We start from the raw sequence: 13318 nt of genomic DNA, 5'->3' as shown, positions 1-13318 counted from the left end.
GATCTTGAGCAAGCTATTTAACCTATCTGTGCCATAGTTTTTTAAAATCTGGCAGAGTAATGATAATAGTTGGCTAATGTAAGGATGAAATGAGTTAATTGGTAATGCTTAGCACTTGGCAAGTACTAAATGACAGCTGCTATTATTTCCTATGCTTGATATATAATTAATGTACAAGTTGCTTTTCTAGATTTTTTTGGCCAAGCACCTTATTTTGTTTGGTGGGTTTATGCTTTCAAGGAGAACAATTTGGTATAATGGAAATCTGGATTATAGCTATGGATCATCCACTGATTTGCTCTTGATTTGATTAATTACTAAGGGGGGAAAGGCTCAGATAAAATAGTCTCTTTAGTACTTTCATATAAAATTTAAATATTTAAAAATAGGTGAGCATGTTGAGCCTTTGGTTGTTTTTGAGTACTCAGCAGGAACTTGTTTAAAGTATTTTGTTTTATCATACTGTGAAATGCTGATCCCAGATGCTTATTTAGTTTTTGTGCCACAGCTTACACATTGGCTATTAGTAATTCTCAAATTTTGAATTAGTGGATGATTTACAGATGATTCCTATGATGTGTGTTTAATTCTAAATATAAACTACTTGACAGATATACACAATAAAAGGTAGTTCCCTAAGATAACTGGTACCTTGGCTTTTCTGAGAACTATTTCATAATAGTTTCACTGAGAACCTATTTCATAAAATTATTGTAATAACCTCCAAGTAAATTTGAGTTAGATAAAGTAGAAATACATTCTTTCCCTAATTACAGCTTAGTATGTGTATGTACACTTTTTATTAATTTAAAAATGTTATAAACTTCACTTAGATTTGCTTTGTTTTTATGTCTTATTTTCTGGAAGACTATTCAGATTTTCATTAGTTTTTCACTTACTTCCAAACGGCACTTTGTAGTTAAGCATGTTATAGCATCAAAATGAATGTTGTAGTCAGATTTTATTGGAGTTCAGGCCCTGTAAAGATGGTTGTGTTTAAGTTCCACAAAGTTATTTGTGGTTTTTCCTGAACTTTTCCTTCTGCAGCAAAGTTCTATTTTCATTAACTACACACTATTTTAAAGTAGAAGATGGTGGTGAAAGATCAGTCTGTGTTACCTTTGGATTTTTTTTCTTTGTGAAAGCAATGGCAGTCTTGATTGTAACAGAAAACTATCTGGAATTTGGACTTGAAACAGGTAAGAATTTCATATCTGTTAAGTTTTTAAAATTAGGTTTGAGGCGTATGTTCTGTAATGTTCTAAATAATTAACCTTTATTATTCTTAAGATCTTTTTTTTGTTTTTTTTTTTTAGCTAAGCTTTTGCTACCTTTTTCCAAAAGTGCTGTTCCCTCCCATTTTTTCCTTAAAGTTAAATAAGTTTCACCAATACTAATGTTAGATAAAGATGCACACAGATAAAAATGCAAATTTTAATGCAAATTTTATGCATACTCATGGAATGTACAAATATCAAAGGGATGTTTTCAAAGACTATTTCTCCTAATAACTAAGTTTTATTGCATTATGACATACTAATTAGCACATGAAAGAGCTATGCTCATTTCAAAATTTAAGATGTTCTGTTTTCTAGCATTTTATTTCCAAAGATTCTGTGTTTTACCCCTATGATAAGAGTAAATTTTTTCCCCCTACAGGGTTTACAAATTTTTCAGACAGTGCGATGCAGTTTCTCGAAAAGCAAGGTTTAGAATCTCAGTAAGTTTTTAATTATTATTTGGATTTAATTTTTTCCATTTTTGGTAAAATAGCATTTACTATAAGTGGTTCTTTGTTTTTAATCAGTGAAAGGAGTTCTTTTTTAAGTAGGACTGTCTCTTTTTAAGCAATATTCTTACTCATGTTTTTTACATTTGTATAAAGTATCTTTTATAGAATTTGAATTTGCTCTTATTTAACTTAATTCCTCTTCTACTAGAGATTAAATGAAATTTATGAATCACATGTTATTTTCTACGTTGAACATGTAGGTTAGATTGTTAAAACTGTGCCTTAAGAGATGTCTGATTTACTTTATACTTCATCAAAATCCTTTATGGATGATTGAATAAGAGCAGTCTTTTTGTAGGAGTTTACTTTGTTTGTATTACTGTTATTATTGTGGTTTGTAAAGTAATTGATTAGAAGAATGGAAATTTCTAGAAAGTTAACTTCAAAAGTTTATCAGCTTTTTAAAAAATTTTATTTTTAGGGGTCCTGTTTCAAAACTCACTTTCAAATTTTTCCTGGCTATTTTCTGTTCGCTCATTGGGGCTTTTTTGACATTTCCTGGATTACGGCTGGCTCAAATGCATCTGGATGCCCTGAATTTGGCAACAGAAAAAATTACACAGTAAGCGGAAAATGTACATAAGCACATGCAGATAAATATATGTTTTTCATCTTAATGAAGGTATATTATTGTAATGAAATCATAAATTATTGTATTGAAAATTAATAATCATTTGATGTCACACTTCTTCCTCTTTCTACTATAAGCAAGCTTCTTTCATTCACTTCTAAATTTTAAGTCCTATGTAAAAAAACCCCACTAAATTATTAAATTTCTCTTTTATCTGTTAAAATGGAAATATCAGTATTTATGTTAGTTCTTTTGAACTCAGAGATGAATGTTTATGATATTGTAATCTCTGCCACTGATCTAAGGATCTATGGAAATTTCTTTAAATCAGAATTTTTAAGTTAAAAATACTTATTTAAATTTCATATAAATAATTTTATTTAAATAATTTAATATTTTTATTTAAAGTATTTTATATAAAAATGTTTTGAAAGTAAATCTGTATACATAAGGAATGTTTGTTTTCCTTATATTATTGATCTGTTTGCAAGATTATTTTAGTTCGGGATGGCTAATACCGTACAGTGTTAAATATCATAGATTACTATTTTAGCTTTCAAATGGAGAAATCGTATTCGAATCTCTGCATATTGTTCAGAGCCCATTTACTATCTTATTTGTGGTTGTCACAGATTTTTTGTTGTTGTTGGTGTGGACACCTTGGCAGAGTGACAGATTTTTATCTTCATTTCATATCCAGATCCAAATTTCCAAGTCCTCTTTTTGTTTTGCAGTAGAAGCCTAAGTTGAGAATACTCCATTTCGATATATGTATTTATAGTCATTAAGTTTCTCTGAGTAATCATATTTCCTAACATTTCTGCTCTTTAAAAGCCGATATTTAATGATGCTGATTCTCTAGTCTTTTCACATTCTTATGTCTTACCTATGTCATTTTCCTTTATTTTAATTTTGAAAGTTTTTTTGTGTTTTTCCTTACCTCCATTTTTCTTTATTTGCTTTGTGTGTGTATTTATTTATTCTCACCTCCCAGTACACACTCCTTCATCCCTTTTTTCCACTCCTTTTACTCTAGCATGCTGTTGGCTACATCCTGCCTTTCTCCCACCATCCGTCTCTCTAATGGCTCCTTTTAAAACAAAACCTGATTCTCCCCCTCCTCTCTCCACACACACTTCAGTCCACTAACCCCAGTGTTATGATTTAAATAAGCTGAAAGAGTGGGTGGAGGGGAGCCCTTCACCAGCTACTGAAACCGCTGTGGGCTGCTCCTTGATACTAGTGTGTTCCCTAGCAACACTGCATACCTAATACTGCTGCTTTCTTCCCCTGCACCCGATGGTTTACCCAGGCTGTGGGATGAAAGAATCACTTTATAAAAACATTTAAAGCATTTAGTGGTGGTTTGGGGTTGGGGATGGGGGCACATTTTAGTTTCCTTCTCAGTAAAATGTGGCTTCTTAAGATTTTTCCCTTTGGGAATTTGGAGTTTTATTTTTCACACACACACACACACACACACACACACACACACACACACCTGCCCGGATACAGGGTGTGGGAAGCTAGTTTTGTTGTGAGAGCAGCATGACTGGCACAAAGAGCAGCATTCTCTTTACCCTCATGGCCAGGCAGTGGTACTTGTTTTAGTGCCAGAGCTTAGAACCAGAGTGCCACCTCTCCCTGTCAGGTGTTCATGGTTTCCTGATCTGGCCATTTGCTCACATAAATCACTATCACTTGCACTGTAGTGGTATTTTAAAGTGTGTGTGTGTATGTGTGTGTGTGTGTGTATTTTAAACCCTCCAGTTTAGCTCCCCCAGCATGGTTGGTAATAAAAGCAGTATATGGTAATAAAATAGTCTGAAGAATTTTGTCTTTCTGAAATAAGGACAGTCTTTACCAGTCATCTATCTCTGTAGGATACAAACTTGGGACAACAATTAACAATGACATTACATCTCACACCTGAAACCTTTTGCTGTATTGGGTATTTTGCCTTGTAGGAGAAATATAAATTTCCTTGGTTTTTATAGGATAGGGAAATTAATTTCAGGTATGTTCATAATGCTTCAGGAAGAAATAAAAATGTGAGTCATTTATGATTTTAACAATGTAATTAAGACCTTTTACATGTTCATTACATATTGAAAGTTTCCTCATTTATAAGTAAGTTGCTGCAGTAGCTTCCGTCTTCCATATGCCTTCTAGTATTATGGACCTTGCTAATCACTGTCTCTTACTTGTAAATAATGAGAATGCACTTTGTTTTAGCTGGACTGAAAAGTATCAAAAGATGACTCCTATACTGAAAATCCATTGGATTCATTGATTGTGCAAAGTTAGAGAATCATTTAAGTACCAGTGTATTAAATCAGGGATACAGTAGGAGATTGTTAAAGAACACTAGAATAGGAGTGAACAGATTTAGATTTTAGTGCTAGATCTCCTTCTAACCTGTAATATTGCCATGAGCAAGTCATTTAACTTTCCTCAATCTGAATGTTCTCTTCTGAACAATTAAAATAATGAGGTATTTTTACAAGGGCTCAAATCAGTGTTAAGTAGTAGTGATAAATATAAAATAATGGTGACAATAGTACCTTAATATAGAATACTGAAAATAAGTTCCTACCTTCATTTTTTAAGTCCCAAGGTTCTGTAGTTTATTAGTGTATTTTGTTTCTGGATTTTTATGTTTATTTCTTACATACTTTCAGAACATTACTTCATATCAACTTCTTGGCACCTTTATTTATGGTTCTGCTCTGGGTAAAACCAATCACCAAAGACTACATTATGAACCCACCATTGGGTAAAGAAAGTGTCCCTTTGTAAGTATGGGTATTTGGGGGCTAATTTTTATTTCATTATATAATCAAAACTTTTCTAAAATGTTATTTACTGTGTTCACATTTTTTAATGATAACATTAGGACACTATTTTTAAAACATTAATAGAAATGTTTAAATATATTATAAAATAGAAACTATAGGTCATCATTTTACCTTTTGTGATCTTCATTAATGGTTTTGGATCATTGTTACTCTGCACTAATATTATCTTGTACAGTTGTAAGTTTTTCTGCTTTTTTTAAGACACTACATTTCTCTTTTTTCTTAATTGTGAAAATTATGGAGGAAAAAATAAGTAGTATAAATGGAAATTCATATATTTAGCCCCTTAAGAGTTGTTAACATTTTCCATATTTGCTTCACTGTTTTTTGCTTTGTTTTTGGATGAAGTAGTTTTTCAAGTAAATTAGAGGCATAACATTTTTACCCCTAAGAACTTTAGTATGCATCTCTAAAAAATAAGGATATTTTTCTACATGACAGTATTATCATCATAGCTATTAAAATTAAAAATAAAACCTTAACATTGTTATCAAATATTAGGTCGTATTTCCCCAATTAGACAACTGTATTTTAACAGAAGAAGGTAACATAGAAACAATTTATTAAAAGGCATTAATAACTATACTTGATATGTTAACTCATTAGCCTTATGGAACTATGTTAGAGTAATAAAAAGATTCAGGCAGAGCTGGTTCAAACCCCAGTTCTGATCCTCACTAAAACTATCACTTGAGGGAGATTATTTTACTTCACTGAACCTCTGTTTCCCCGTCTGGAAAATGAAGATAATAGTATCCACCTCACAAGGTTATCATTGGAATTAAATGAAAGAACACATGTAATGCAACCAGCTGGAAGTAAGTGGTTAATAAATGTTCCTTCCACTGCTTTGCCTCATCAGAATTAAAATAGAAAATCTTGACTAGTCAGTGATTCCACAGTATGCATTTTATATTATGTATTTCTTTTAGATCCTGGTACAAATTTGTCTTGAAGTGTAGAATCGGTGATGACCATGATTTTTTTTTTTTAACACCTAATCTTATTGAACTAAGAAAGTATACATTGAAGTCATAACATTTTTTCCCCCACACAAGTAAGCTTTAATGGTAATTTTAACTTGACAGGTTCACTGAGTATTTAAAAGTAATCCAAAGGATTGTAGGGTTCCAGACCAAATCTTAGATAAACTTTTAACCCACATCTTTGATGCTGAAAGCATTCCTAGTCCTTCCTTGAAGTTTGATCATGGAAGTTGGATTTTATACTTCTGTAATTATGTTTTCTGATTTTATATTTGCCTTAGTTTAATTACGAAAACAAGGAAACTAGCATTTGTGACATACACCAGTTATTATGCTGGGTATTGATATTTTACATATTTTATCTCATTCATTCTTATAGTAATTCTCTATTTATGATCTCTGTTCTCATTCCATTTTATAGATGAAATAACAGACTCAGAGGTTAAACAATTTGGCTAAGGTTATTCAGCCAGATCTGGTGTATGTAAAGCATTTAGTAGTTATACCAATATTCATTTCCCCACTTGTAGCCTACAAAACTATGTACAGATTAGTAGTGAATACTATGCTTAAAGGAAGTAGGAAGAAGGAATTTTCCCCTTGGTATGTTAAATTACAGGAAAAATTTTGTTGCACATGAAGACCTAGAGTCCTCTTCCTATAGCTTTATTTCCTTTGTCCCATTCCCTTTCCTGACCTTCATAAATGAAACAGAATTACAGTCATATCTCTGCTCCATTTTATTCTTTTTTTATTTGTCAGATCATTACATTAAGTGATTAGACAGGTGATTTTTAATTTTTGTTTAAACTCCAAAGTCCATGTTAGATTGAGAAAAAATGGCTGCCCGTCATCCCAGGTTCTTCGTCTGTCACGTGGATTAAATGGTTTGTCAAAGGCCTTTATTTGTAGTCAGAAGCAAAAATGGATAGAATGCAGTTTCAATCTGGAAATATATTTAAACTCATCCACCCTGCTTGGGCATCAAAAAAATAAAATGTGAGCAAGCAGAGTCCATATGTGTGTAACCTTGTGAGAAGAAAACCAGAAGAGAACATATATGGTGAACCCTAGAATGGCTTCAGGAATTTGGAGAAATTTCTTCTGCCTGTTCTTTACCTGTATATTTTGTCCCAGCTCAGACTCTTTCTTGAGATACCCCATCATTTCAACTTACCAAATCCTTATGAAGTTGGTTAAATAATCTGAGTTAGCAGTACTATTTAATTAGGGACTGTTATCTAAATCCTGAACTCCTCATAAACAGAGCAGATATGTTTTGATTCACTGCCTTATACCATTTGCTTCATTTCTGTTATCTGTCTCCCTCAAAGCATGCGTAATAGCTGTCTTCAGAATACTGCCAGTCAAGCCTCCTGGTTGTACCACACCAGGGAGCACAGTATTGTCTGTAAGCCCCTGGAAAGGTTCAAGGCTGTGAATGGTCTTGACTTTTGTGTACTGTCAGTCTCACATGACTGATATCTTAACCTCATTGTTCATTACAGTGTAAATGTATTGATAAAAAGTTATGCCTTGGGCTTCCCTGGTGGCGCAGTGGTTGTACCAAAAAAAAAAAAAAAAAAAAAAAAAAAAGTTATGCCTTTATGCTTCCTAACCAACAGTACATCTCTATTGGAGCTTTATGTCCATGTTCACTCATGACCTTGTAAAAAGGAAACCAAAGGAGAACATACATAATAAAGCCTTTGTTCCATCCCTATTTTCCCTCCACTTCATAAATAGTTCAAACCAAACTATACACTTTCACATCTTCTCTGCCTTTTCTGTTTCCTGTACTGTTCTTCAACTTTATTTCCACAGGCAACTTCTATATTGTAGTTTTAGTCCCTTTCCTAGGTGCTTACACTGGACAGAAGGAAGGGGTGATAATGGAGCCTATTTTGGAGCAAAGTGTTGTAAGGTTTTTTATCTTTTTCCACTTGGTCTTCTTTATAGCCATCCATACTACCCTCATGGTCTTAAGAATTTGGGGGAGACGACTATAAATTCCAGATCCTGTCTGGCAGATCACTCCACACATTTCAACAGTCACATATTAAGCGCCTGATGTGTGCTAGAGCTTTGAATAGAGTCAGGCATGGGGTAGGCATTATTTTCAAATTACAATATTATCTTTTATCAAAGCAGAAACTGTGGACCCCAAAAGGACATCAGAATTTACCTCTTCTTTCTAAAGTCCTTTAGGGAACATCTGATTTTGTCAGTATATCAGAATTCTTGATCCCAATCAGGAATTCAGCAGAGTGAAAGATCCTACTCAGGTATTTATATAACCAAACAAAACTCTAGCCAGAAATAGATGGGTTGATAACTTGATAGTTCCACAGGCAAGCTCCTCTGGTTTCCTTCCTTCTTTCTCATAGTCTCCAGTTTAAGAGCACCCAACTTCCCTTTTCGTTTTATAGCCGTTTTTCCCCCCATGGAGGAGCGTAGTTAGAGAAAAGAATCCCAAGTGTTGCTCTACTTTTTTCTGCTAGATTAATTCGTACTGTTTTATTTCATGATACATTTATCTGTTAAGCAAGTGAAAGTATCATGCAGGTAAGTCTGTGGTAGAGTGGGATACTTTTTATATCTCCATCTGTAGCTAAGTCTAGATTTCCCTATATCTTAAATGATGAACATTAACACATATAACTAGCATGCTAGCATATTTTGGTCTTTGAGAGCACCATATCAACTTTTTGATCTGTAGAATGACAGAAGCTACATTCGATACTCTGCGACTCTGGTTAATAATCCTGCTGTGTGCTTTGCGGTTGGCCATGATGCGTAGTCACCTGCAAGCTTACTTAAACTTAGCCCAGAAATGTGTGGATCAGATGAAGAAAGAAGCAGGGCGAATAAGCACGGTTGAGCTTCAGAAAATGGTAAGTTTTATACTGCAGTCAAAATGAAAAATAGCAAATACTGAGTTGTAAATGACTATAAATAAATGGGATAATCTTAAACTGACATGTCAGAGACTTTGATCTGATTTTGGTGCTAGGTGAAGAAAGGATCTCAATTCCCCTTCTTGCCTTAAATACATTAAGTATCATACAGTTTGGGTTGCAAAGCTGTGGTATATCTACTTTTGGTAAATGGGACTCCCCTAATTGATTTGAAAGACATCACAGTATATTGTATAGCCTTTATGACTTAAAGAGTAGGAAATATTAGTTTTAGTGACTAAATGTATTCCTTTTAACATTATTCCAAGTACTTGAACCTGAAGCATAAAATTTAACTTATTGGGGATTCCAGAGAAGGAAGGTGCTAGGAATCCATCTACCATTATAATGGACTGGACCTATAACCTGATGGTGTCTTTTTGAAGAAATGTGGTGTTGGATCCTCTGTTTTTTAATCTCGAAATTTCATTGTAAGAAGTGTCTATCAAGATTCAAACAACTTTTTTTATGTCTTACCTTTCATGTATTTTCATACTTTGTAGTTTTACCTCAGTCGAATATAAATGGGGATTAATGTTTTTATTTATGCTCATATATGACTGTTATTGTTATTTAGTTTGATATTTTAGGTGTCTGTCTTTAGAGATTTTAGCATTTTGTTTTGTATGTGAAATAGTAAGTGAATATAAGCAATTTGAATTTTAGTGGTTTTGTTTCTCCAGTTTGTATTAATCACTTAAGAAATATTTTTAAGGAATTTATTTTAATATTTTCACATTTTAAAGAACCGTCGAACTGAGCCTTTCTGAAGTCAGTCTGGTGGCATTTATAATGAAGTACAAATTTATTACCATTTAGCTTTCTTCCCATGAAAGGATTATTCATCTCTTAAGCAATTCAGTTTGACAATTACATGAAAGTTTAATTCATTCATAACATGTCAACCGTGTTAGAAACTTAAGAATGTTGTTGGTTGCAGGTCGCTCGAGTCTTTTATTACCTTTGTGTCATTGCACTGCAGTATGTGGCTCCTCTGGTCATGCTGCTTCACACAACCCTGCTTTTGAAAACTCTAGGTAGGCATACCCTGACAACTGGGAAACTTGTTGCTTTACTTTCTACCTATAGTTAATAATGCTTTTTGTTACCTACAAAGAAATAATCCTCTTAAAATTGTTCTTCTCTTTAAAAATTTTAAGAGGAAACATACGAAATTTTAATCTGTGGAATTTGATTCATTGATTGATCATCTTGATTTTGAAAATTCAGGCCCATATCGTCTTATAATGTTAAAAGAATTGTTTGCTAAAGGTTAATTCTGAGTAACTGGAGTGAGCACTTTTCATCTTAATATTTTATGTTGTAAGAGAGTGATTTAAGATTTTGTTAGTGCATAACATTTAAATTATTACAAGGTGCTTGTAAATTTATGAATTACAGAACGCTTTGGTGAGTTCTGCTTCAGATAACTTACGTTGATAGAGTAAAAGATTTCTCAGTGGCAGAACAAAGTTCTTCTGTAAGTCTGTTCACTAAGCAATCCAGCCCATCTGTGGTGTTACTCAAGAATCTATTGTTGTATTGATCATTTCTTTGCTTAGGTCAGGCAGTCTGCCAGTGTTGGGGTTTTAGAAGCCAAAGGAACTAAAAGCATTATTGGGTGGGCTTATAGATGCTTTAGTAGAACTGTGATAGATGTAAATGTCCTTCAGGAATCTATGGAACATAAAAGAGTAGCTCAGTTGTAAATTATGTGACTCATATTCTATCCAAAATAGGAAAGTATATGATAAAAATATTTCTGGAAGCTATTAATAATCTCTCACATTGACATCAGAGAGAGTTTCTGAGAAAGAATTTATTCTGATATTCTAGAGGTAGAAAAGATTCTCAGAAGTTACAGAGTCTGTCCCTGTCACTCCATTAGAGGTAGTTGATTCATGGATTATACAAGAAAAAAAACTGTTTTTGTTATTTTACGAGATTTTAGTGCAGTTAATTAAAAGTAAATTAGATTTTAGCTTGTATGTGCACCTTTACTGATAAGGTTAGATTATAATCTGGTCAAGTTAAGTGAATTTTCCCAAGGTGTGTAGAAAGATTATTATTTTACTTTATTTTCAACATTGAATAATTTGTTGTGCCACTAAACTTTTTGTTCTTAATTTCAAATATAAGTTAAATAATTTATTTTTTCTAAATAAGGAGCTTTGGAATTACTTTTCACATTTTATTTGCGTCTTGAATTTTCTAGGTAATCATTCCTGGGGGATTTATCCAGAATCTATCACTACCTTGCCAGTGGATAATAGTCCACCCTCCAATTCTGTTTACTCTGAATTACCATCTGCTGATGGGAAGATGAAGGTAACTGTTACACAAATAACAGTGGCACTGAGCAGCTTAAAAAACATTTTCACTCCTCTGCTTTTTCGAGGACTTCTGTCTTTTCTGACCTGGTGGATTGCTGCTTGTCTCTTTTCTACAAGCCTTTTTGGGCTTTTCTATCACCAGTATCTCACTGTGGCGTGAATCTCAGTTAACAAAAAAGGATATCGAAGTCACTCTGAATTCAGATACTCGTACCTTGAAGGTCTGACAAAAACCAGAAGAAAGCAAATACAAAGGAAGGAAAACCATATCAGAATATCTTGTTTCAAATACTTCCTCTGTATTCTCAGGGTGGATTAATGGTATTAATATTTAAAATTATAGAATAGATTGTTAACTGCTATACTGTGGCGTTGGAATTTTAACTCCTTGTATTAATGGATGTGAGAGAGCTATCTACAAGTGTAATACTTCTGATGACCTTGGTTTACAGAAACCTCCATCAGTCTTTGAAACTTCTCATATGACTCCAGTTATTGATTGGTTGCTCTTAATGGTATTAAGGTACTGTTAATATTCATAATGGATGCCTATAGAACAATCTTCAAACTGAGCCATGCTTTAGAGGAGGGAAAAGAGCTAAAGTCACTTCTGTTGGTACTATGTGAGTCACTCTTCAAACAGCAACAACAGCAAAATCCAACAGAAAAGAATAGCTACTGTATATTACAGTAAAGAAAGCTGCATAGTAATTTTAAATTTAATGGAGTTGTACATGCTTAATATCTACAAGTACTGCTGCTTGAGAGTAGCAAGAATATTGTTTTAAAATGCATTCTAGCCAACTTGAGGGATCTTTTAAAATAATTGGCTACATGAACATTTGCAGTCTTGCTATTAGGTTTGGACTGCCCATATTTTATTTTATTCTATGATCCTAAATATAGTTCTTTTTAATAGTCTAAAGATATTTATCAATATTGATCAAACTTTTAAAAAATTACTTTGTAATCCTGCTGACTACCTGTATGTATTGTACATATATATTATATATTAAATATATAATATATTGAGATTATAAAAGATGAAAATGTTGGGTTCTTATAATATTTTAAGTTGCTGAATGTATTTTAAAATGTGATTGAATGAGATGTATTTGTATCTAGAAATTTTCTTTCTGGAACGAGATTAAAATACATTTTGAAAATTCATCTGAGCAAGTGATTTATTTGTATTGCCTATGTGTGAGAATACTTCCGATTTTATAAATACTTAGGTGGTTGCTGCCAAATTAAAATTCTTTTTCTGTCATTTAAAAATAATTAGAACCTTTTGACAGATTTACCAGTATTATTTAAACCTATGTTAAATAGGACTTGTTTTAATTTGTAGTGTTTGTATTTTATTTTTTATTTATTTTATTTGTAGTGTTTTTACTTTATAGGGCAGAAATTAAAGTAATTCGAATGAAAAATTCAAATGAAATGGGGGAAAAAAGTAAATTTTGGGGATGCTTTTTTCCATAGGGAATGAATATAAGAGATAAACAGTTTTGTTTTGTTGGGTTTTTTTCCCAAATGAATAGAATTTACTGGTAAATATTCTTTCATATAACTGTCTTGAGAGGCTATGTATTATGTTTCAGTGCTATTGTCACTATTGAAAGCAATTTTGAAACTCTTCTTTTGGAATTACTTTGAAGACTTGTGGTTCATATTCATTTGAATAATCTCAGTACAGCAAGTTCCTGTCTTTTGGTGTAGGTTAAATATTTTGAAAATAGATGATATTTTAAATAAGACAGTGATAAAGTAAATGCTTAAGTTGGATAAAACTCTTTGGTTGAAATGAATTGTGAATAT

The 13318-nt window shown here is 32.7% G+C and overlaps 1 protein-coding gene across 4 annotated transcripts in view; it reads left to right on the top strand.

Annotated features, from left to right (window-relative positions):
• The window catches only part of TMEM161B (transmembrane protein 161B), a 65564-nt gene extending 52899 nt beyond the window's left edge, over nucleotides 1-12665 (top strand). For 3 of the 4 annotated variants that reach the window (XM_024734357.1, XM_024734358.1, XM_024734359.1), the window contains exons 5-11: nucleotides 1048-1199; nucleotides 1660-1720; nucleotides 2214-2354; nucleotides 5045-5158; nucleotides 8927-9101; nucleotides 10105-10201; nucleotides 11380-11657. In XM_024734357.1, the coding sequence (XP_024590125.1) occupies nucleotides 1048-1199; nucleotides 1660-1720; nucleotides 2214-2354; nucleotides 5045-5158; nucleotides 8927-9101; nucleotides 10105-10201; nucleotides 11380-11657 (1018 nt within the window). Of the gene's footprint in view, nucleotides 1-1047; nucleotides 1200-1659; nucleotides 1721-2213; nucleotides 2355-5044; nucleotides 5159-8926; nucleotides 9102-10104; nucleotides 10202-11379 lie in introns of all 4 variants that reach the window. The other variant, XM_024734356.1, reaches the window with a different exon arrangement.
• The last annotated feature ends 653 nt before the right edge of the window (nucleotides 12666-13318 follow it).

The sequence above is a fragment of the Neophocaena asiaeorientalis genome, unplaced genomic scaffold (genome assembly GCF_003031525.2).
Source record: "Neophocaena asiaeorientalis asiaeorientalis breed wild unplaced genomic scaffold, Neophocaena_asiaeorientalis_V1.1 scaffold184, whole genome shotgun sequence".
Taxonomy (NCBI): domain Eukaryota; kingdom Metazoa; phylum Chordata; class Mammalia; order Artiodactyla; family Phocoenidae; genus Neophocaena; species Neophocaena asiaeorientalis.
This window is presented reverse-complemented; position numbering and strand designations above follow the sequence as displayed.